This window comes from Camelus dromedarius, chromosome 27 (genome assembly GCF_036321535.1).
Source record: "Camelus dromedarius isolate mCamDro1 chromosome 27, mCamDro1.pat, whole genome shotgun sequence".
Taxonomy (NCBI): Eukaryota; Metazoa; Chordata; class Mammalia; order Artiodactyla; family Camelidae; genus Camelus; species Camelus dromedarius.
Genome location: NC_087462.1, coordinates 3,794,609 through 3,817,699, shown reverse-complemented (window position 1 = coordinate 3,817,699; position 23,091 = coordinate 3,794,609). Strand labels below are relative to the sequence as shown.

At 58.5% G+C, this 23,091-nt stretch overlaps 2 protein-coding genes across 2 annotated transcripts in view; one reads left to right on the top strand and one right to left on the bottom strand.

Moving 5' to 3' along the window:
- Positions 1 to 3,054, bottom strand: part of CATSPERD (cation channel sperm associated auxiliary subunit delta) — a 40,294-nt gene extending 37,240 nt beyond the window's left edge. Inside the window, exons 1-3 of the mRNA XM_010983360.3 lie at positions 2,932 to 3,054; positions 1,117 to 1,171; positions 151 to 227 (exon numbers count right to left, since the gene is read on the bottom strand). Of these exons, the coding sequence (XP_010981662.3) occupies positions 151 to 227; positions 1,117 to 1,171; positions 2,932 to 3,005 (206 nt within the window). The 5' untranslated portion in view covers positions 3,006 to 3,054. The remainder of the gene's footprint in view (positions 1 to 150; positions 228 to 1,116; positions 1,172 to 2,931) is intronic.
- Positions 3,055 to 3,593: 539 nt separating this feature from the next.
- Positions 3,594 to 23,089, top strand: LONP1 (lon peptidase 1, mitochondrial). The gene is given in 20 exon segments (XM_010983335.3): positions 3,594 to 3,713; positions 3,715 to 3,783; positions 3,785 to 4,051; positions 6,495 to 6,583; positions 7,179 to 7,298; positions 8,967 to 9,192; positions 10,639 to 10,700; positions 11,010 to 11,139; positions 11,283 to 11,366; positions 12,097 to 12,317; positions 13,880 to 14,018; positions 14,701 to 14,879; positions 17,143 to 17,230; positions 17,588 to 17,710; positions 17,793 to 17,909; positions 20,162 to 20,302; positions 20,540 to 20,705; positions 21,485 to 21,708; positions 21,783 to 21,947; positions 22,744 to 23,089. Coding segments are annotated over 20 exon segments (2,889 nt in total). The 5' UTR covers positions 3,594 to 3,608; the 3' UTR covers positions 22,918 to 23,089.
- The last annotated feature ends 2 nt before the right edge of the window (positions 23,090 to 23,091 follow it).

Sequence of the window (23,091 nt, the reverse complement as noted above, 5' to 3'; positions counted from 1 at the left end):
GCCTCTACCCCAACTGTGGACTCCCTGTAGACCAGCACCTAGCAGCTCAGGACCAAGTTGTCTTTCATAATGTTGACTAAATGAAGGAATGAGGGCAAATATAATGTTTTAATAGAAAAGAAGGTAACAATACCTAAAATGGTCACTTACCCTAGATACAGGGCTATGTTTTTCTTGCAAGGATGTTTAATCAAGCGAGTTGTCGCAGATGAAAAATACAGGAGGTCCTAGAGAGAGAGAGTCATAAAACCTTCATCAAATCAGTAGTAATAATTACCTGGCAAAAACCATTTCCTAACGTGCAACACTGAAAATGTAAATGTAAAAAAAAAAAAAAGAAAATGTAAAAGTGAAATCTAAATTAGGCAGGTGGGTTACATCTAATTTTCCTGTTTTGATGTCATCCCTTGGTCATGTCAGAGGTCACCAATGGGGGAAGCTGGGTGAGGGGACCTGGGACATCTCTGCACTGTTTTGCAGCATGCTGTGAATCTATAATTATGTCAAAATTAAAAGTTTAGAGAGATTCCCAGGATAATTATACACGTCACATCTCATTCTTGTCTCTGTTATGTATTTCCAGGTTATTTGTTATTTGAAAGAGAGGCCAGAGGACAAAAATCATAAAGCTCGCGTTAGAAACCAGTCACTTGATTTAGAAATGCTGACACCACTTCTGAAATAACGCAACATCAATAGGAAACACATTTGAGATGACAAAATAGTTTTTTCTTCTTGTATTTATAGGCACACGTGGGGTAAAAGGAAATTTTCTCCTACACTACGTCATGTAAACAAAGTAAGGGTTTGCTTTCTCTGTCCCTCTGCATTTAAAACCTTCTATCAGATAGAACGCTAGATAAAAACTCAGGTGAACTGAGTCCTAAACCCAGAGCCCTCTCCTGGCTTTGCTGAGGTTCTGTGGTCTCTCTCGACCAGTTTTTTAGTGACATGGGAAAGATTATCGCCTACTTCAAAAGGCAATGGTAAGGATTAGATTAAGTCATGGTCTATGCCTGCCACAACACTGACACCCAAGCAAGACTAGAAAAGGTTCCTTGTTATCCAGCAATTAGATGAAAGTGAAGCGTGAATGTTAAATATGGACCCACATACCCCTTGAATTTTCTGTCCATCGTGAAATATCTTTCCTGTCCTCACCGTCTGCATGCTAGAGGTAAGAGACGAGAAAACACCTGTCAATGTTTGTTGAGTATTCCGCAGGACTCCTGCCGGGTTGTGTCTGGGTTAACAGTGCAGCATGTTCTTGAAGCTTCTAGACTTACGGGAGCCCCCGGAAAATCTGATGAAAACGTGGTCCCTCCTTTCCTGAAACAAACTTATTTATATGCAGAAATGGACATATTCCCGAGAGCTCTTTAAGGCTCACTTGCAGACCCCAGTTTAGGAAGATTTTCTTTTTTCTTTTCTTTTTTCCCAATCTTGGTTCTCAGTCTTGGATGTGTGCCAACCCTGGGGGCTTGGTAAACTGTAGATCACTGAGCCCCACTTCTGAGCCTCTGATTCAGTAGATCCAGGGAACTGCAGTTCTAACAAATTCCCGAGTGATGCTGATGTGGCTGGCCCAGGGCCATGCTTTGAGAACCAGTGTGGGCAAAGGGGAGAATTGGATGTAACCAGTCTTTTCAGATTTTAGGACATATCCTGCCAGTAAATCTCACTGGAAAACCCTACTCATGACTTCCCTGTTAAAGGCGAGTGTGTCTTTAATTTCGTTGAGTCTGTTTTCACATTCATCAAGTAAGGTTAAGGAACCACTACACCATGAACCTTGTCCTTAAGATCAAACGAGGCACACCAGAAGCACACATTAGCTATTTCATCGGCAAACAGGACCCTGCTCACTCCAGGCAGGACTTCCCTGAGGGCAGGACCTGGGCTTTAGCATCTGCCCAGCCCCCACAGCACCTCGTGTACACTCTTTACTAATCTAACACTGAAATCTAAAAATTTTATGCGCAAGGAGTGAATAAGAGAAACACTCTATACCCTCATGGAGAGACTATCCCAGTGACAGCAAGAGACAAGAAAACATTTGTGAAAAGAGTAATGGAAGTTAGTGATGATGGGGAAAAGCAGCTATGGGGAGGAGGGAGGCTTTAAATAAGGAAGTGTACTATTTCAGTCGGATCTGGGTGATGAGGAAGAAGTAGTGGGGAAAAGCTGGAAGCAAAGTGTTCCAGGAAGGAGTACCAAACGCCAAGTCTCCCCCCCGTCCCCAAGGCTGGCCCGCGTTTGGCATATTCAAGGGACATGTGGCTGGAGCAGTGATTCAGGGGTGGGCAGGGGCCACATCAGTGGTTGTCACATCCCGAGGGGACCCTTGGCAATACCTAGAGACATGTGATTGATGGGCAGGGCTGCGGAAGGAGGTACTACTGGCATCTAGTGGGTGGAGGCCAGGGATACTGCTCCACACTCGATAATATGCAGGATGGCTCCACCCCAGAATGATCTGGCCCCAAATGTCAGCAGCGCTAATGACGAACCGTGGGCCAGATCATTCGAGGAAATGGAAGGCTGCGCAACGTAACTGGGTTTTATTCTGAATGCCACAGAGAACCAGGGGAGGGGAATGACGAGGTCACACTCGTCTATAAACAATCCCTCCGGCCAGGATCAACAGGAGGGCACGGACTAGCGTGGTGGAGGTGGCCTGAAAGGGTCGGAATCGGACCAAAGTTTTTAAATGGTGATGAGAGGACTTGGTGATGTGCTGCAGGGGTCGGGGGGAAGGTGAGAGAAAGGGCGGGTATCAAGTTCGCTTCCTAGAGGAGTAAACTTGGAAACCTCAAATAAGATTGCGGGGCGGGACGTCTTTCCTGCATCCCACCCAAGCCTCCGCTCAGGGATGAGCCCGCCCGCTCCCCAAACCCTGGGGGCACCCTAGCCAAGGGAAAACGGCCCCACCGGCACAGCGGCTGAGCTCTGGCCAGCGGGCAGAGCCGCAAGGTAGTCGCCACCACCATCACGAACACTAGCATCTCGCTCTGGCCGCCGCCGCCAACCCACAGCCTCTCAACTGCTGTTGCGAGGCCCTTCACAGTCTGGGCATGCGCAAACTGGAGCGTGCGTCTACGCACGTCCGCCACGGAGCCTGGGCATGCGCATCTCGTTCCCCGCGAAGCCCGAATCCGTCCAGCTCAACACGCCCCTCCATCGCCTGGGCATGCGCAGACGATCGCCCGTGGGCTGTCTAGTTTGAGCATGCACTTAGCATCTCCCAGGAAGCCCGAATCCGCCAACCAGAGCTTGAGGATGCGCACGCCACCCAAGTGCTTGGACCGGTATGCCCACATGTTCCCAAAGCTGCGCTTGCAGCCGCAGCTCCTCTCTTTCTAGGGACCGTCGTGCGTGCCCACAGCCTTCCAGGCGCGCTAGCTAGGAGGCCGGAATAGATGGACGGGACAAAGAAGCTCAAACGCTTTGTTCTTCTCCGTGTAGGCCCCGCCTCCACTCTTCCAAGTCCCGCCCCCGCAGCTGTCCGTTCCGGGCCACGCCCCCCGCGGGCACCTAGGCACGCGCCCTCTGTCACGTGCGCCCCAGCCTGGCCCGCGGAAGTGACGCAAGTCCCGCCCGCCGCCAGGATGGCCGGGCCATGGCGGCGGGCGCAGGGTATGTGCGGCTGTGGGGAGCTGCGAGGTGTTGGGCGCTTCGGCGGCCGCTGCTGGCCGTCACGGGGGGGCGGGTCCCCCCTGTGGCCCGAGCGTGGTTGCCCAGAGGCCGGCGGGCCTGCGACGCCTCTCCTCCCTGGGCGCTGTGGGGCCAAGGCCCCGCAGCCGCGGGCCACTGGCGGGGACTTTGGGAGGCGAACAACCGCGGCGGCGGCGGCTCATTCTCCGGCGGCGAGGATGCCTCCGAGGGCGGCGCGGAGGATGGGACCTCGGGCGTGGGGGGCAGCGCGGGCGGCGGGGAAGGCCCGGTCATTACGGCGCTGACGCCCATGATGATCCCGGACGTGTTCCCGCACCTGCCACTCATCGCCGTTACACGCAACCCAGTGTTCCCGCGCTTTATCAAGATTGTCGAGGTAATGAGAGCCCCTGCCTTGGCCTCCGTTTCCCCGCGCCTGCAAGTAGCGGGTTGGACTGAGGGATCGCTTAGCACTCTTGCCTCACAGCTTTTTCCAGGCACGAAGCTTCTCAAAGGCTGGAGTTCGAGTCCTAGTCTTCTTACCATTAGTTTGGTCAGGAGACTCAGGAGGAAGGTGGCAGAAGGATGTTCTCAGGGGGTTATTCATTCAGCAGAGTGTTCTGAACTTGCTACCATGTAGCAGGCTGAGGATTCATCAGGGAACAAGACAGACACAGGCCCTCTGCCTAAGGAATTTATGTTCTAGTGGAAGAGACTGAACAGGATCTTTTCAGGCTGAGCCACAGGATGGGAGGAGGGCGGGCAGAATAGACCAGGATGATGAAATAAAGAGAAAGCAGCAGGAGTGCTAGGAACTTGAGTTTTTAGAGTAAGAAGAACCCAAATTCCTGGCTGCCTTCCCCACCCTGTCTTTGTCTCTCTTTCTTAACGATGTGGAAACGAGTTCACGGAGGAGAGCAGTTATCTGTTAACTGTCTGAGCAAGGTCATACAATGAGTCAGCCTTGGCATTCACCCTCCAGCCTCCCCCCTTACATGGGATCCCTTGGAAAGGGAAAGGACAATGCAGAGGGACAACATTCAGCCAGTGAGGAGGAGACAGAAGGAGGCCACTCCAGTTCCCCTCTTGCTCTGCTAATTGTGCCTGTATTGGCTGCCCTTCCAAGGTCTTTCCCTGATACTAAGTGGAGGTTACTTGTAGGCCCTAGGGCCACACCCTGTGGGTTCATATCCTGGCTCTTCCACCCCTAGCCATAGAACCTTGGGCAGGCTGTTGTGGGCCTCCATTGTTTCATCTGTGAAATGGGCATAATCATAGTCCCTCGTTGAAACTGTTATAGGAGGTAAATGAGGTCATGTGTAAAAGACTTAGAACTGCCTGGTGCTTAACATACTTTCACGGTAAGCTGCTGCTGTTTGCTACGTGGTGCGCTTTTGACACTTCAGAAATGTGCCCTTGGAGGTCTTTTCTCCATCCTTGACCCCCATCTCCAGTAGTCCTCTCTACCCTCCCAGGCCTCTGGGGCCAGGACTGTTCACCAGGTATGGCTCCCTCAGCCCTGCAATGTGCAGATGCCCCTGGTCCCCAGGGCTCTGGCAGAGATGGGAGTCTTCCGAGGGGTTCTGTCTGCCCACCCGGAGCTAGCCAGGAGGGTTCCGTGAGCCGCTGCGGGCAGTATGAGACTGGCAGGCGGTATTCCTCGCTGTTACCTGGTGAATAAGGGAAAGGGCGCCTGCCGAAGAGAGGGGACAGGCGCTGAGATGCAGCGGCCAGCTGTTAGCAGAGGGGAAACTGGGAACTTCCACGGGGCCCACTGAATGTTTCTGAAGCTGTTAGCAAAGCTCCAATTTCTCTTGATTTTTTTGTGGACACGGTATCTGGGTAACTTGCCCTAAAAGCTTCTCTCCTTATTAGTGGCCTCTGAGTAAAGACCAGTGACTCTTAACATAGAGTGGGTCGTATACACTCTTGAAGGGTGTCACGGACCTTTATCCCGGAAAGAGTACGTTTATAGTGTCAGGAGTTCCCATACCACATGGTAATGGAGTGAGTTAAAACACTGCTTCTCAGAGCATGATCCTGGACCAGCAGCAGCAGCAGCACCTGGGAGCTTGTTTGAAGTGCAGATTCTCAGGCCCACTCCAGCCTTCCTAAATAAGAAACTCCAGGGGTGGGGCCCAGCCATCAGTTTTAGGAAGTCCTCCAGGTAATTCAGAATCTTGCCAAAGTCTGAGGGCCATTCAGTTTAGTTGGGGTCTGGCTTGGGTCTTAGCACAGGCTTGAAGGAAATCATTTGAGCCCTAAGGATACCTGCGCTCCTCCCATCAGCTGTTTGCCGGGAAACATCATTAGCCCTCTGCCTGCCACTGACATGACAGGAGAATGTGCTGTGATCCTGGGGGCTTTGATGATCAACAAATAGGGTGTAGACGTGATTCAGGTATGCTTTCAGTGAAAACTGAGGGAGTTACCTGCCTGTGGGGTGTGTCACATTTGAATTATGCGTATTTACTGTTGTCCTCCTAACAATAGAAGCAGGTGGCTTGGACTTTCAAGTCATGGCATTTCCCTGCAGAAACAGCTCTTGAAATTGGATGTTAAGTCAATTTCTTGGTTCTGGCCGTTTGTCTACTTGGAGTTTTCTTTAGGAAGAGGGAAAAATTAAGGAATGCAGCTCGTAAACGTTACCCCCACTCCATTCTCCACATACCAGTCTTTTTTCTTTTTTTTTGGTTCTGGGTTTCCTGGAGCATGTTGGTTAGTCCTGGATCAGATTAGCATATCTGCCTGAGAGTAATAGGGAAAACGCTAGAGCTGCTGTCAAAATGTGGGCTAGAAAACCTGCCCTGCGTTTCACTTTGGGGTCATTGTCATGCTAGGTTAAAAATAAGAAGTTGGTTGAGCTGCTAAGAAGGAAAGTCCGTCTTGCCCAGCCGTATGCCGGTGTCTTTCTAAAGAAAGATGACAAGTAAGTGTAATTTTTCCTTGCCTCCTTTGTTGAAGGCGCCCTGCAGGGTGACTCACCGCCAGTGCTGCTCCGTAGAGTAGCCTGGGCCTCTGACCCTTGACTTGAAAGAAACCCAGTAAAACCTCCAGGGGGCAAGGCCAAGAGCTGAGTATCCCTTTGTAGTCTGGACTGAAGACTCAAGGGCCCTGTGTATGGTCAGGATGGGGGGAGATTAGCCTTGAGATTAACCTCAGTGTTGGGCCAGGGTGGGGCTGCTTCAGAGCAGAGCTAGGCGGGCAGGTGTGGAGGCTTTGGGTACATCCACCTCCACCCCAGGTAGGAGTTAGTTCCACTTGCAAGTTTGAAGGTGCGTCTTAGGCCCCGTCAGAGGAGGTATGGAAGGGAATCCAGATCCCACCCAGGCTCTGCCCTCGGGGCCAGCTTAACCCAGAGTGTCTGGCCCACCTGTGTGGGGACCACCAGGCACCTCTGCTCCAGAGCACCTGTGGGAGTGAGTGAGTGTGGAAGTCAAGGCTGGGAGGGGTGTTTCTCTTCTCTCCCTCTTATTACAAGTGAGTCGGCCCCGTGCCCACTTCCTTTGTGTCCCCACCCTCAGTGACGAGTCCGACGTGGTCGAGAGCCTGGATGAGATCTACCACATGGGGACGTTTGTCCAGATCCATGAGATGCAGGACCTTGGGGACAAGCTGCGCATGATTGTCATGGGACACAGAAGGTGCGGGAGCCCGAGGGTGCGGGGCGGGGCAGGGCCAGGAGAGCAATGCCCCAGGTGCCACCAGCCGCCCTTTTCCTCACTGCAGCGAGCAGGCCAGAGCTGGAGGCGGATCCCGCTTCTCAGAGCCCGAGTCAAAGTGGCAGTTGGGATCAGTGAGGAGCCAATTCTGATGCTCCAAAAAGCACCACGAAACAAAACAGCAAGTTGCCTCATAGCCCATGTCTAGGTGTCAGGCAGGCCTTCCCCCAGGTGCCTGCATCTGTGTCTCCATTCAGCCTAGCAATTGGCGGTTTGTCGCTTAGCCAGACACATTTCCTCGCGGGTCGTGCTAGTTTCTGCCTCCGTTCTGTCGAAGGGCTACATACAACGTTTGTAAGCCTGGTCCAACCCCTGTACTGCTGCTATTCATTAAGAAAAATATGACATCAACTGGGTTGAAGCTAGAAGAAACGAACCAGCTTTTCACGTGTGTTCCGAGGAACAGTGGCCTCCCAAGACACTTGTCAAAGCCGTCCTGTGATCACATACATGTGGGAATCGTCACATTTCAGAGTCACAAGCAGTAACGTAGTAAATATTCTGACAAGCCTCTTGTAGAAGATGCTCGCTGGCATTTGCTGATTCTAGAGCCCTCCATCCTTTTTTCTGACAGCTTTTTTCTGTGTCAGCCGGCAGCCCCGCCTCCTACTAGGACACCTAGGGTGGGGGGTGGTCTATGAGGGCACTGGTTCTGTGGACCGTCCTGGTGGCGTTCCCACTGTACTGAGCCCCTGCGCCCATCCTCATCTGCTAGCAGTAGGATCTGTTTTAGAGAAGAGGCTGCTGCTTTGTCTCTTGGGAGGATTCATTGGTCAGAAGGAACAGAGTAAGTTGCAACCAAAATTCATACAGACAGTGGCAGCTACTCACTACTCTGCCATCCTGCGAGGTGCCTCAGAGTCCTGCTGACCCCTGAGGCCAGGTCGCCCCAGTGCTTTACCGAGTCCCCACCTTCTTTTCTCTATGCCTCTTGCCCCTGTCAGCCAAGCACTGAGCCCGGGTCCCAGTCAGTCTCAGGCCTGCTCTCTAAGGACAGTACTGTTATTAGTTATCCCTGTGAGGCAGAAGGGAGCCCACTTGTCCCCAAACACCTGGGGCCTGGTGTCTGCCAGGTGCTTGATTGTGATTGGAGGAGCAGGTGAGGGGCCCACCTTGGGGATCTGGCCCCCTGCATGGGGAGAACGTGAGCATGGAAATAGGTCACAGGCTGCATTCTGATGGTGGCAGGTGCTTTGGAGGGGAAATTGAAGATGGACAAGCTGGGGGCTGTGTGCACAGGCGGGGCTGGACTTCATTCACATGGAGTGGTCAGGGAAGGAGGTTCCTTTATTGCGAAGCTGAATGCCGTAAGGGAGCTTGAGGCCGAGGGAGGGGCAGACAGGGTCCCAGAACTCTTGATGGGCCCAGAGTGGCTGCCACGGGCTTCTTGGTTTGTGGAGGACGATGGGCGTTGGTGTGGGAAGTGGAATGGATGTCCCCAGGATGGGGGGGATGCTGGCCGTGGGTTCTGAGACGGCAGCTCCACTCCAGCCGGTGGCTGCAGGCGCCCTTTAGTCGGCAGCCCTGCGGAAGCCGCTGGCAGGACACCCTCCAGCCTCGATGGCTTCACCCCTTCCTTGTGGCCTTCAGGGTTCACATCAGCCGCCAGCTGGAGGTGGAGCCAGAGGATCCTGAGGGTGAGAACAAGCAGAAGCCCCACCGGAAGCCCAAGCGGAACAAGAAGGAGGCGGAGGAAGACGGGGGCACCAGGCAGCAGGTGGAGGTGGCGGTGGAGCCCGGCCCTGCCAGTGAGGTGCTCATGGTGGAGGTGGAGAACGTCGTCCATGAGGACTTCCAGGTCACTGAGGAGGTGAAGGTGAGTCTGGGGGCCCGGCGAGCGCCTTCCTCAGAAGTCCAGGCGGAGCTGGCGTCAGGGAGGTAAAGGGGCTGCGCCGGGGCCCCAGCTGCCAGGAGGGGGTCAGGGTTTGATGCCCGCGCCCCCTTCCTCTGGCCTGGCTCCTCCTCCCAGGCCCGGGGCTGAGGGGTGGACAGGGCACATTTACTGTGACTCGGGGCTTCAAGACAGGAAGGAAACAGCCTTCTGGCCACCTGGGTCCCAAGCCTAGGCTGGCCTACCTTTGTAGCACAGCAAGCTCGCTGTCGAGGGGGCATCTGAGGAAAGGCAGAGCCATTGGAAGGCTCCTCACATGAGCATGCCCTTGGTGCCATGGTCTCCCCATGGGGAACACCCCCCAGACGTGACTGGCAGCTTTTGTCTGAGCCTGCAGTGCTGTGTTGAGGACTCTGGGGCAGGCTCTGAGCCTGGTGGGGAGGAGTGTGGCGATCTATTGGTGATGTCCGGTGCAGCCCAGGCAGGGGGCCTGGCCAGCAGTCACAACCACGGGCCCCCAGGGCAGTGCCTTGCAGGAGAGCTCTGCATGGCTCTGGGTGTGCCCTGTGATTCTGCTCCCCCGGCCCCTGTGGCTGTTGAGCACTTGATGTACAGCTGACGCAGCTGAGGAGCACAACGCCTGGCTGTGTTTCATCTTAACTCACGGGAATGCGAGTAGTGCTGGTGGCTGCCGCCCGGGGCAGCACAGCTTTAGAGTCACCCTTAAGGCTCTTGTTTGGGGGGATACAGGTGGCAGAACACATAGATGCTGTGGTGGTGGGGAGCCGGGCCGCTCGCGGTGTGCCTGTCCGTGTCCCTGCTCCTGCTGCAAAGGTCGTCCCAGGCAGTTCAGGGATGAACCCGGGAACCAGGTGATCACACTGAAGATCCTGGCAGTGGCGGCCATGTGCTTCCTGCCCATTGCTGCCCCGAGTGGAGCACGATGTGCCGGGAGCCGTGGCCTCTGGAAACCATGAGGTGTGGGATTTATGCCGCAGACTGCGCCCAATAATCCTGCCAGGAGTGTCGCCAGCCACACTGTTGTGGCAGTGAAGGCAGGAAGGGCAGCAGTCCCCATGGCATCCACACTGGCATTGGGGCTGCCTCGGAAGGGGGACTGGGGCGAGATTCAGGGGGTGCAGGCCAAGAGCCCTGGTGACCCACAGCTGAGGTGGGGAGGGGGGTGCCACTTGTGAGGACAGTGCTTAAAAGAAAGGAACAAAGCACCCCCTTCCCCTGCCCCCCAGATGGCTGTTCTGAGACGGGAGGTTCAGAGTGGTCTGCCAAGACAGGGGTGGTTTAGTTTTTGCTCTCGGGTCCCAAGTCCCAGCCTGGTGAATTTGGGCTCCGCTCCTGGGCCTCTGAGGGCGTCCTTGGCCAGGCCGGGTGGGAGGGGCTCCCCGTGACCATTGCGGCCTCCCTGCTTGCCAGGCCCTGACTGCAGAGATTGTGAAGACCATCCGGGATATCATCGCCTTGAACCCCCTCTACAGGTGGGTCTGGGGCCCTCTGGCTCTTTCGCCGCTGGTTGTGTTGTCCTCATGGGAAACCTGGCGGGGCTCCAGGACTCCTGGCCCAGGCCTGTGTGTGGGGGGCCTGCTTCCTCCTAGCAGGGAGGCCCTGGGCCAGGAGGTTGGAGGAGACCGCTTGCTGGCCTCAGCTCTTGGTCTCCTCCCTGCTAACAGGGACCTGGATTTGGCCAGAGCCTTTGTGTCCTCAGCTGGGGTCGAGGGAGGGGATCTCCAGAGGGGTCGCAGTGCAGCGGCTTGTGTCTGGCATGGCAGCGTCTCCGTCCCTTGCAGAGAGTCTGTGCTGCAGATGATGCAGGCGGGCCACAGGGTGGTGGACAACCCCATCTACCTGAGCGACATGGGCGCTGCGCTGACCGGAGCCGAGTCCCACGAGCTGCAGGATGTCCTGGAGGAGACCAACGTGAGTGAGACTCGCGGGGTGTGGCTGTAGCAGCCATGTCCAGAAGTGGGCTGGGTCAGAGCCGGCCCCAGGCCCTGCTTCCTCCATTACTCCCCACACCCTCGCCCCTCTGAACATCCTCTCACGTATTCCTTTCTCGGCAGATTCCAAAGCGGTTGTATAAGGCCTTGTCCCTCCTCAAGAAGGAGTTTGAGCTGAGCAAGCTGCAGCAGCGCCTGGGCCGGGAGGTGAGCCGGCTGGGGTCGGGCGGGGCCTCTGCCCCGAGGCTGCGCGCTCCTTGGGGCCTGGGAACCTCGGGTGAGACTTCAGACTGGGGCCCAAGGCCGAGCACAGGGTGAGAGGGCCCTGGACTGTCCTCTGTGAGGGAGCCCCAGGGAGATGCTGGAAATAGGGGAGCCGGCCCTGGAAAGGTTAGAAGCTGTTTCCCAAGACTCAGCTGTGAGAGGACCATCTTCCCATCTTTGGGCAAACCGTGGTCCGCCCGGATAGTCAGTTACTACATTTTCCGGATTTAACTCACTTGTCTCACTTAGTTCTTACATGAGGGGAAAAATTTGTATCATATCTTTCATCGGAAAATGTACACCTCGACTCTCGCACACGAGGACTGGGGTCAGCAGGACCCCAGGGGCGGGTGCTGGGGCTAACCCAGGGCCCTCGGCCTGTCCGTTAGAAGGGGGCTCGGCACCCCCAGACCGGCATGGGAGGCGCGCCGGCGCCAGGCTGCGCTTCCCCTCCCCCTCGTCGGAACCAGGGCTGAGGGGCAAGTGCTTCCCTGGCCCTGGGATGTGGTGTGGCTGCGAGGCCCATGCCCGGGAAGACTCGGGTTGGAGGTGGGGGAATTGGAGGCTGCGTGCCCTGGGTTTCTGTCTCCGTGTCCTGAAGCGGCAGCGGCGTCCCCAGCTCCGCATTGTCGCGTGTCCCTGCTGGTCTGACCGCGGCCTCGTGGCCCCGCAGGTGGAGGAGAAGATCAAGCAGACGCACCGCAAGTACCTCCTGCAGGAGCAGCTGAAGATCATCAAGAAGGAGCTGGGCCTGGAGAAGGATGACAAGGACGCCATTGAGGAGAAGTTCCGCGAGCGGCTGAAGGAGCTGGTGGTGCCCAAGCACGTCATGGACGTGGTGGACGAGGAGCTGAGCAAGCTGGGCCTGCTGGACAACCACTCCTCCGAGTTCAAGTGAGTGTGGCCCCGGTGTGAGGGGGTCCTCTCCCATCACCCCCATTTCACAGCTGAGCAAGTCGAGGCTTGGAGATGGTAAGTCTGTGACCAGGATCCCTGGACCAGTAGATGGGAACAGGGATATGGACTCAGGGACGTCTGGCTCCAAGCCAGAACTGGGAGTCCCTGGAGCTGCTGCCCCAAGGCCAGCCCCTCCTTCGGCTTCTGTACCCTGGTCTCCCTCTGGCAGCTTTGAGAGTCAGCCAGCTATTGTCCTTCTTCCTGGTGGCCTGGCCTTGCCAGCTGCTCATGGCCTTCTGCACACTGGCTGGAAGTTGGTGGCGGCCCTGGGGTCAGGGCCCTGGGGGATGTTTTTGGCTCTGGGACCAGGTGCTGCTCTCGGCAGCTCATGGGCTGGCCAGGGCTTGGGACGGCTCCTCAGGGGAGGACTTGAGTGGGCCTGCAGCCCCAGACCCTGAGTTCCCCCTGGGCTGCTGGACCAGGCCCCTCTCGGGCTCAGGACGTCTGGGGAGGGCTGTCTCTTTCTGCATGGACCCTGGAGAGGCTGGCTCCCCCAGGCAGTGTGGGCCTCTCTTCCAGAGATGCCCCAGCTTCTCTTTGTTGCTCAGCGAGTGAGCTTCCCAGGCTGGTGTCACAGGTGACCACAGACTTAGCGCCTTAAAACAACGTGGACCTGCCTTCCGGTCCGGAGGCCAAAGCCCTAACGTCCAGGTGTCGTGGGCAGGACTGGCTCCTCCTGGAGGCACTGGAGGTTTCCTCCCTCTTCCAACTCCCAGGAAACATTCCTCAGCTCACGGCCCTTCCTCCACTTCAGGGTGCTTCACTCCAGCCTCGGCCTCTGTCGTTTGTCTCCTCTGATCCTGACCTCCTTACGGGGATCCGCTTCTGTCCCTGGGTGCTCGGTGCCTAGTCTGGAGCTCACGCTCCTGGTCTCAGTTTGCCCACTTGCCCCGATCAGGTTGTCTCCCCGTCCTTACCCCTGGCCCCCCCAGTGCTGTCGGACCCTGAGTAGTCCCCACGGGCGCTGAGTCTCTGGGAAACAGGTCTAGCATTGGTGCCAGGGTGCAGGGACACTGCAGGGTTGGTTCACAGTAATAAATCGAGCCACGTGAGTTTTTGTTAGTTTCGCAGTATGTGTAAAAGTTATGTTCATACTGTATTGTAGTCTGTTAAGTAGTCTATTAAGCATTATGTCAAAAAAGAGCAAGATACTTGCTCTGATTAAAAAGTACTTTATTGCTGGGGGGAGGGTGTAGCTCAAGTGGTAGAGCGTGTGCTTAGCATGCCTGAGGTTCTGGGTTCAATCCCCAGTACCTTCTCTAAAAATAAATAAACCTAATTACCTACCCCTTCCCCCGCCCCACCCAAAAAAAGTACTTTATTACTAAAAAGTGACTGGACAACACAGGGTTACCGAAACCTTCAATGTGTGAAAAACACAGTGTTTCCTGAGAACAGTAGAACAGGGTGTGCCTGGACTGCAGGGGGCCTGGGCCGGGTTGGCTCCTCAAAGCGGTGACGCCTGGCTGCTCACTGGCTCTTGGCCTGTCCCATGGCAGTGTTACCCGCAACTACCTGGACTGGCTGACATCCATCCCGTGGGGCAAGTGCAGCGATGAGAACCTGGACCTGGCCCGGGCGCAGGCGGTGCTGGAGGAGGACCACTACGGGATGGAGGACGTGAAGAAGCGCATCCTGGTGGGTGAGGCGCCACCGGCCGTCCCCTCCCTGGGCCCTGGGCCCTGGCCCACCTCCTGCGCTGGCTCAGTGCCCCCAGGGCAGGGGCCGGGAGGCCGAGGCTGCCTTGTCTGGATCTGTGTGTGGTGAGGGGGTGCCTCAGGGGACCCAGGATTGCCCCATGCTTGTGGGAGACCCAGAGAAGCCCCCTGGTGAATCTGCGGGCAAGGGAGGGGCTTGGCCAAGGCCGGGTTGGTGTGGGGGGTCAGCAGGGGCTGAGGAGGGGGATGGGTGGAGGGACCAGTGCTGGAGTGGCTCAGATGTCAGGGCTTCCCGTGTGAGGGGGATAAAAATTATGCTTGTGATAGGAGGAAACGAGGGCCGGGCGACTGGCTGAGGGCAGGTGGGGGGCGGGCTTTTGGAGAGAGAGGATGCTGTTGTCCAGGTGTAGGGAGTTACTGGATGAGCCTGGTGTTGGGGGTCACCTACAGTCAGTTGCCCACATCCTCCTGGCACCTGCTTGTCCTGTTGGTGCCACAGCTGTCCCTCTCTGTGGCAAATGACATCCAGTCAGCTCAGCCCCTCTGGGACAGGTCTCATCCCTTCTCACAGCCCCCGATGCCTAGGGGAAGGAGCCATGCCAGGCGGAGCCCCTTGCAGAGAGGGTGGCGAGTGTCTCACGGGAGCCCGCCTCTGCCCACAGGAGTTCATCGCTGTCAGCCAGCTCCGGGGCTCCACCCAGGGCAAGATCCTCTGCTTCTATGGCCCCCCGGGCGTGGGCAAGACCAGCATCGCCCGCTCCATCGCCCGTGCCCTGAACCGCGAGTACTTCCGCTTCAGTGTCGGGGGCATGACGGACGTGGCTGAGATCAAGGGGCACAGGTAGGCCTGGCCCTGCTCCCTTCGTGGCTCATCCTGGTCAGTCTTCCTTCCTCCTGGGTCTGTTCCTGCCCTGGTAGAGTGAGCAAGCACCAGACCCCACTCAAGCTGGAGTAAATAATAGAAAAGTCCAGGTGTCCCACTGACTTCAGGACTGGCTGAATCCAGGCGCTTAAACATTGGATCAAAATCTTGGCCTTTTGAGCACCAAGAGGACCTCTCAGCCGGGCTGTCAGCAGACGGCCCCATGGTTCCAGCTTATGTCCCACAGCTCAGCTCCCCCCAACCCTGGCTGGAGTTCCGGGGCTGTGTGCCAGCCTCAGGACAGGGGACTGTGGACTAGAGTGGGAGGTGAGATGGCCTCAGCAAGGTTCTTCCCTCCTCGTCAGGCCCGAGCAGGGCCTGGCAACCCCCATGTCCAGGCTCTTAAAGCCATCTGGCCCGTGTGTGACACCCTTCCATGGGGCAGTCGGGGATGTTGTGTTCCGAGGCTTCTGCCACACTGGCCTCCGCAGAGGGTGGTTCTCTGAACAACCTCGGTGAGACACAAGTGTAACAGGTACATGGTGTCTGTTCCGAGTTTGCCATGTGTCTCCATCCTACCGTGGTCAAAGATTTTTAACTATGTGAAAGTTACTTTTCTGGCTTTTTAGAAACACTGATGGTTCTGGTCACCCGGGGCTCATTGTCTGGAGCCACCCCACCCTCCGGGCGGGGTGAAAGCACTCCAGCCTGCTGCGGCCCTGCCACTCCTTGCTGTGCTGAGTCCCCAGGGAGGTGGCCAGTCTCACGACCCACCCCAGACCCACCCCAGTCCGGGGCCGGAGAGGAGTTTGGAGAAGGGAGCTGGAGCATGGTGGGGCCGGGAGGTCAGGAGTGGGGGGTGAAGCTGACGTAGCCTTGGGTGCGGGGTCACTGGGAGGCCTACAGGCTGGAACGGTGTGGGTGTGCCGGGGAGTTGCGGGGTTGGGGGCGGTGCAGGTTCTTGGCTCGGGCCGCAGTCTGAGCTGGGAGGGGCGGCTGGGTGGAGCTGGAGGGGATACACAGAGGGAGGCAGGCAGGCCAGGTCCCCGGCCCCTGCTTCAGGGAGTGCTAGGGATCCGCAGACCACTCACCAGGGTGAGAAAGGGCCTTGACTGAGTTTCTAAACAAGCACAGGAAGTCTGTGAGGTCGGGGGGTGGTGAGTCATCGGGGAAGGCAGGTGGGCGTCTGTGTGGACGTTGGTCTAGGATCCCAAGACAAGGACTAGGACAGGGAACTGCCTGCTGTGATGTCGGGGACAGCCAAGCCCACCTCTGCCCACAGCCCTCCAGGGCTCCCACCTCCCTCGGGGTAGAAGCCCACGTCCTCCCTGCAGTCCACAAGGCCCTGACCTCCAGCCATGTGGGCCCCATCGCTGCTCCTGTGACACGCCAGGTCTGGCCCTGCCCTGCCCTGGGGCTCCTGCGTGCGCACTGCGCCCTCCCCCCGGAGCGCCCTCCCCCCGGAGTGCCCTCCCCCCTGGAGCGCCCTCCCCCCAGAGCGCCACAGGGCTCCCTTTCACCTCCTCTGCTCAGAGCCTCCCGTTCAGCCACTGCTGCTCCCCCAAGCAAGGCGGCACTCCCCACCCCCGCTCCTGCTCTGCCTCGTGCCAAGTACGAAGTCATCCATACCTCGTCATTTCCTCGCCTGCCTGGTTTGCGGTTGGGCTGCTCTGCTGGGCCTCGGCTCACAGTGCGGGACTCCTGTCTGGTTGGTTCCCTGCGATTGCCCGGCAGGCCCCTGCGGCCGAGCTGGGGCAGAACAAACGGGCGCTCGGGAAACGCTCCTGAAAGAGCTTGTCCGCCGAGGCGGGCCCTGGGCCCGCGACCCTGAGCCTATGGGCTGAGGGGTTGGGGGCTTTCCTGCTGCTCCCAGCCCCTCTCCTCTTGGGTCGGGCAGTGTGGGCTGGGTTTCATGGTCTGGATAGGAGGTGCTGGCTAGGGGGATGGGTCCGAGAGAGACTCGGCTGTGAGTCTGTCCCCTGTGCCCTGAATCAGCTGGGGAGGATATCGACACCCCCAGCCCTTGGGACCACAAAGCCATCGGGGTGACTGAGTGCTCTGCGCACCTGCACTGCTTGGAAGCGTTCATCCTCTGCTGGGGCCACGCCATGTGCATCTCCGTATCTCCTGTGGTGGCCGAGGAGGGCACGTGGCCGGTGAAGGTCCTGAGCTCCGGGTAAGGTGGGCCGCGGCAGCCCTGGGCGGTGAGGCCCCAAGTGCCCAGTCGTGCCCTGTCCCGCAGGCGGACGTACGTGGGTGCCATGCCGGGGAAAGTCATCCAGTGCTTGAAGAAGACCAAGACTGAGAACCCCCTGGTGCTGATTGACGAGGTTCGTGGGGCGTGGAGATTGGGGTCCGAGGCCGGGCTTACGCCCTTCCCCCGGGTCCGACGTAGTCCCCTGGACGCTCTGAGCCCATGGCTCCAGGTGGCTCTGACCAGACAGAGTCTGTGTTCAAAGTGAAATCAAGGTCCCTGAGGTTTCGGTGGTCCCTGAGCCACGTGGGTGGGGCTGCAGCTGAGCTGTCTCTGGACACTGGGCCCTCCTGCCCTGGAGGACCCGGTGTCTGCCCACAGCCACGCCGTCGGGCCAGGGCTCCCCTGCCCTGACCCCCATGCTGGTGGGGTCTGGGCCCAGCTGGTCTCCCGCTGGACTGCCTAGTGAGCCCACCTTCTGCGGCTCCTTCAGGTGGACAAGATTGGCCGGGGCTACCAGGGGGACCCCTCATCAGCGCTGCTCGAGCTGCTGGACCCTGAGCAGAATGCCAACTTCCTGGACCATTACCTGGATGTGCCCGTGGACTTGTCCAAGGTGTGTGTTGTGCCCAGGGGCTGGCCTGGCAGAGAGAGACGGGATGCCCCGTCCCCAGGAACCTCACTGTCGCCTCCCCCAGGTGCTGTTCATCTGCACTGCCAACATCACCGAGACCATCCCAGAGCCGCTGAGGGACCGGATGGAGATGATCAACGTGTCAGGCTACGTGGCCCAGGAGAAGCTCGCCATCGCAGAGGTGAGGCAGCCCAGCCCTGGGGTGGGGGTGCACCCCACTACCACTTGGGCTTAAGAAAGATCTGAGTACCCTCCAGGTGCCAGGCAGTTAACCAGAGCTAGGGGACAACCCGCAGTGACCCTGCCCTGGGGCGCCCATGCCAGGAGGGGACAGATGGGGGGAGGTGGTGGTGGTACTAGGGGAACAGGCCTGTTGTGAACTGTGTAGGTCATACCTCTGACACCGGGTGGGGGTTCCCCACACCAGCCAGCTCTCAGGCCAGTGTCCTGTTATTCAGTTCAGTTCTGAACGCTGACTACCCGGAAACAGCATCAGACCCACAGGTTCGGGCTCAGGCCACAGGGCTGCCCCGCTTTACATGCCAGCAGCAAGTCCCCAGCTGCTCTTACTTTAGACCACCCAGAATCATGGGTTCTTACAACCCCCTCCTCAGTTTGATAATTTGCCAGAACAGCCCACAGAACTCTGGGAAGCGGTTTACTTAACTGTTAAGTTTATTATAAAAGATACAACTCGAGAACAGCTGAAAAAGAGGTGCAGGAGGCAAGGTGTGGGGAAGGCCCCGCTGCACGGGCTGATGGATGAAATCATCAATTGGTTATTGGTGGTGAGCCCAGTCTCCAGCCCCTCCCCCTCCCTGGGGGTGAGGGCACAGCTGAAGGTTCCGTCAGGCTCTCCCGCCCCCTGGTCGGTTCCTTTGACCACCAGGCCCCATCCAGCTGTGCTGATGCGTCCCCTTGTTGTTCCTGAAATCCTTGGGTATTCCTGCAAGGGGCTTGTGAATAAGAAAAGATGCTCTCCTCGCCCCATTGCTTAGGAAATCCCAGGGGTCTTAGGGGCTAGAGACCCATTTCCTATCTCTCCTTACATCCCCACGTCAGGGGCCATAGCACAAAAGCAGGACAGCCCTCCAGTGAGCTCGGTGTTGAAGGTGACAGCCCCGCCTTGGCTTTCAGGGCCCAGCACTGTCTCGGGATTGTGAGTTCACCTCCCATAGGAGAGTCCCCCTCAGTGCCCTGCTGCCTCGAGGTCGCACACCGCACCTGCCTCACACGTGGCACGCCGGGCCCTCCGCGGCACAAGGCCGGTGTCTCTGCTGGTTCACCTGGGGCTGTGGGTGCGGGAGTGAGGCCGCTGTCCATCTCCACCAGCCGTGGTTCTGGGGGGTGCGACTGCCTAACTGGGCGTTCCTGCGCTGAGGCTCTTACTTGAAAGCAGGCATTTCTCTGGGAGACACCCAGGGAGGGTCCTTCCCCTGGTGCCCGGTGTGTGGTGCTCTACTAGCCTGGAATCACTCATGGCAGAGCCAGACTTCTTTCCTGAGGGCTTGTGTCCCCAGCACAGCATTTTCTTTCTGGAAAGGGCTTGGGAGCATCTCATCCCCTGGAGCCCTTCACAGCCCTGTGACAGGCACGGGCTCCCAGCCTGTGCATCCCGTTGGGGCAGGAGGTGAGGAAGAGGAGCTCTGGGCTGTGATGGTTGCAGGGGTGCTGGGGACTCCCCACCATGTCCTCTGTCACCAGCCTGGACACTGAACCGGGCGGAGGAGGGGCAGGCTTGGGGGCCTGGGTGCAGGGCTTCCTCCAACCCCTGAAGGGACAACAAGAGGAACACGAGGATGGTGGGACACATCTGTCCCACAGTCAGTGCTCAGAACTCTGTTCAGTGACTGTGGTGTGGCAGGAGTGGTGCTGGGCTGTGAGTGACTTTGGAGCCTCTGACCTGCTCCTCATCCCTGTCTGCTCTGGGCAGCAGTCACGTCGCCAGTCAGCTACCACACGCGCCCTCTGTCTGCATGAGATTGAGGAGGCCTTCCTGGAGGAAGAGGCATCTAAGGTTCCACCTGGAGTGGGGGCAGGAGGCAGATCTGGGCAGAGGGTATAGCCAGCAGGAGCAGAGGCCTGGAGTCTCAGGAGCACATGGAGGCGACAGGCTGGGCATCTGCAGGTCCCAGGCCCTCCATTCAGGGCCTGGCGCCCATGGGGCTCCTCCCTGGAGTCACTGCCACCCTCCCTCATGGCCTCCTGGCTCCACACCCTTCAGATCTTAGGTGTGGCCTCCTGGAGCAGGGGGCCTTCCCCTGACACCCCAGCTACACTGGACAACCCCAGGCTCCCCTGGGGACAGGGGCTCTGTGGGGCAGGCCTGGGGTCTACCTCGGTGATCTTAGGAAGGCTGGGCGGGGGCCACAGGAGAGGCGCCGGTTCTTGACCAAGGCCCTGGGGTCCTGACGGTGGCGCTCCTCCCCGCAGCGGTATCTGGTGCCTCAGGCCCGTGCCCAGTGTGGCCTGGACGAGAGCAAGGCCAAGCTGTCATCGGACGTGCTGACCCTTCTGATCAAGCAGTACTGCCGGGAGAGCGGCGTCCGCAACCTGCAGAAGCAGGTGGAGAAGGTGAGCCGGCCGGGGACCGGGGGAGGCGAGGAGTGAGTGTTAAATTGGGGCAGAGTTTCAGTTTGGGAAGATGAGAAGGCTCTGGCGGGGATGGTTGGACACCCAGCACGAATGCACTTACTGCCACTGCCGTTGAGCTGTACACTTAAAAGACGGTTAAGGTGGGATTTATGTCGTGTATTTTACCACAACTGTAAAAAATTAAAAAGGAGGTGAGCCCCCTCGCTGTCCCCCCAGGTGTTACGGAAGTCCGCCTACAAGATCGTCAGTGGCGAGGCAGAGTTCGTGGAGGTGACGCCCGAGAACCTACAGGACTTCGTGGGGAAGCCGGTGTTCACGGTGGAGCGCATGTACGACGTGACGCCGCCTGGCGTGGTCATGGGCCTGGCCTGGACCGCCATGGGTGAGTGGCCTGCGCCGGGAGGAAGCGTGGGGGTCCCCACACGGCCCTGTGCTTGCCTGTCCCTCTGGGAGAGGCGGGTGGACCAGAGCCTTAGCTGTGGGCTCCCTGCCGATGGGCAGTGTGCGTGATGATTGAGGGCGGGTGGGGCCATGAGGAGGCGGCAGTAGCTCCTCTGGAGCTTTGGGCAACACTGACAGGTGTGCCTGAAGGGGAGTCCTTACAGCATGGGAACTTGTCGCCCGAGGGGCTACCACCCAGCATGGGAGGACAGCCAGGGAGCTGCCAGGGTGGGAGATCAGAGAGGCGCTTCCTGCCCAGGTGACTGACTCAGCCCACCTCCACCAGGAGGCTGGGTCAGGGAGCTCCGGAGGGCCAGGGGTCTTTGGTAGCCAGGGACTCTCTCGGCTGGCAGGCGGGATTCTGTGGGTGCGCACAGGGCCCGGCTCTGAGTGGCACACCGCCTGCCTGGTCGGGCTGTACTGAAACTGCGCGCGGGGGAATGAGTTTGGTGTTGGCAGGCTCTGTGCTGTCAGGTACACAGGGAAGGCCAACCCACTGAGGTCCTTTTCACGTAACCCAGTCCCTGCAGCTGGAACCTCTGAAGGGGCTGTGTGGGCTGGGAGGTGTGAGGGCTGAGGAGGCGCGAGGCTGGACCAGCTGGGGAAGGAACAGTGACAAGTGTCCCCAAGCGCTGCCCAGCCATGAGGAGGGTGGCGGGAGCAGCTGTCCCGGAGTCAGGGGCGCCCCAGGGCTCAGTGGCACTACCCTCACTTCCCCAGGCGGCTCCACACTGTTTGTTGAGACGTCCCTGAGGCGGCCTTGGGACAGAGGCAGCCACAGCAAGGAGGACAAGGATGGGAGCCTGGAGGTGACAGGCCAGCTGGGGGAGGTGATGAAGGAGAGCGCCCGCATCGCCTACACCTTCGCCAGGGCCTTCCTGATGCAGCGCGACCCCACCAATGAGTTCCTGGTGACATCACACATCCACCTGCATGTGCCTGAGGTGAGGCCGGCCCCACGCTCCCACCGGAGTCCCCAGTTTGGGGCAGTCTGCCCACCAGCCCCTTCTCCCCCCAGGGCGCCACCCCCAAGGATGGCCCGAGCGCCGGCTGCACCATCATCACGGCCCTGCTCTCCCTGGCAATGAACCGGTCGGTGCGGCAGAACCTGGCCATGACAGGCGAGGTCTCCCTCACCGGCAAGATCCTGCCGGTGGGCGGCATCAAGGAGAAGACCATTGCGGTGAGCGCCCGCCCAGCTTTCCAGCTCACAGGCAGGATGGGGACAGGGCCATCTGAGAGATGGGAAGTGAGGCCCAGCAGGCATGGGGCCTGGACCCAGGCTGCCTGGCCAGGGGCAGGTTCAGCTGACTGCCAAGCTGCCCCTCCACTGTGGTTCTCAGGCTTTTTATGGCTTTGGAGAATCTCCACAGACAAGAGGCCCCACTCAGGCTTCTCACCTGACCAGCACTGAGAACTGTGGCTGCAGGAAGGGCTGTGGGGGAGGGCCCATAGTATCGCTGTGCACTTAACGAGGTTGGACTGCGGGGGATGTGGGAGGCAGGGCTGCCCTGCAGTCCCCCACTCCTCATGGTGACCCCCCCCCCCAGGTTCTGTCCCTTACACACACCTCCTGCCTGCTGACCTCAAGTACCTGCAGGGGCTCAGCTTGGGGGGAACCTGTGACTGGGACAACCTTAGGCCCTTTGGGCCTCCATGCTTGCAAAGTTGAGAGGTTGAGGGAGTCACTGTGTGCTGCGTCCCTAGGCCAGTGACACACAGGAACCCCTGTCCAAGTGACAGGCTGAGGGGACTGCTGCAGAGAGGCCCCCCCAGGTAGGACAGGGATGTGGCCAACCTCAGGTGCCAGACCGCTAAACGCAGTGCAGGGGATACTGCAATCAATCCAGGAAGCTACAGGTCTCTTTTCTGTAGCTTTCCACAAGAGGCCGGGTTCCTGCTCCCAGGTCCCAATCATCTGTTCCCAGCCCAGCCCTCTCCTTTCCTTCCACACTGAACTGTGGTCCCCACCCTCCCAGGCCAAGCGTGCGGGAGTGACATGCATCGTCCTGCCTGCCGAGAACAAGAAGGATTTCTATGACCTGGCCCCCTTCATCACCGAGGGCCTGGAGGTGCACTTCGTGGAGCACTACCGCGAGATCTTCGACATCGCCTTCCCCGAGGAGGCTGAGGCCCTGGCCGTGGAGCGGTGATGGCGGCCCTGGACACTGCTGGCACCGCTGGACCCAGCCTGGGCTGAATCTACTGGGGGCCGAGGCTCCAGGCAGCTGAGCCACAGGAAGCTCAGGAGAAGCCTGGAGTCCAAGACCTCAATTATGGCTTAATCACCCACTATTTAATTATGATTAAAAACCATTTCCAGTACT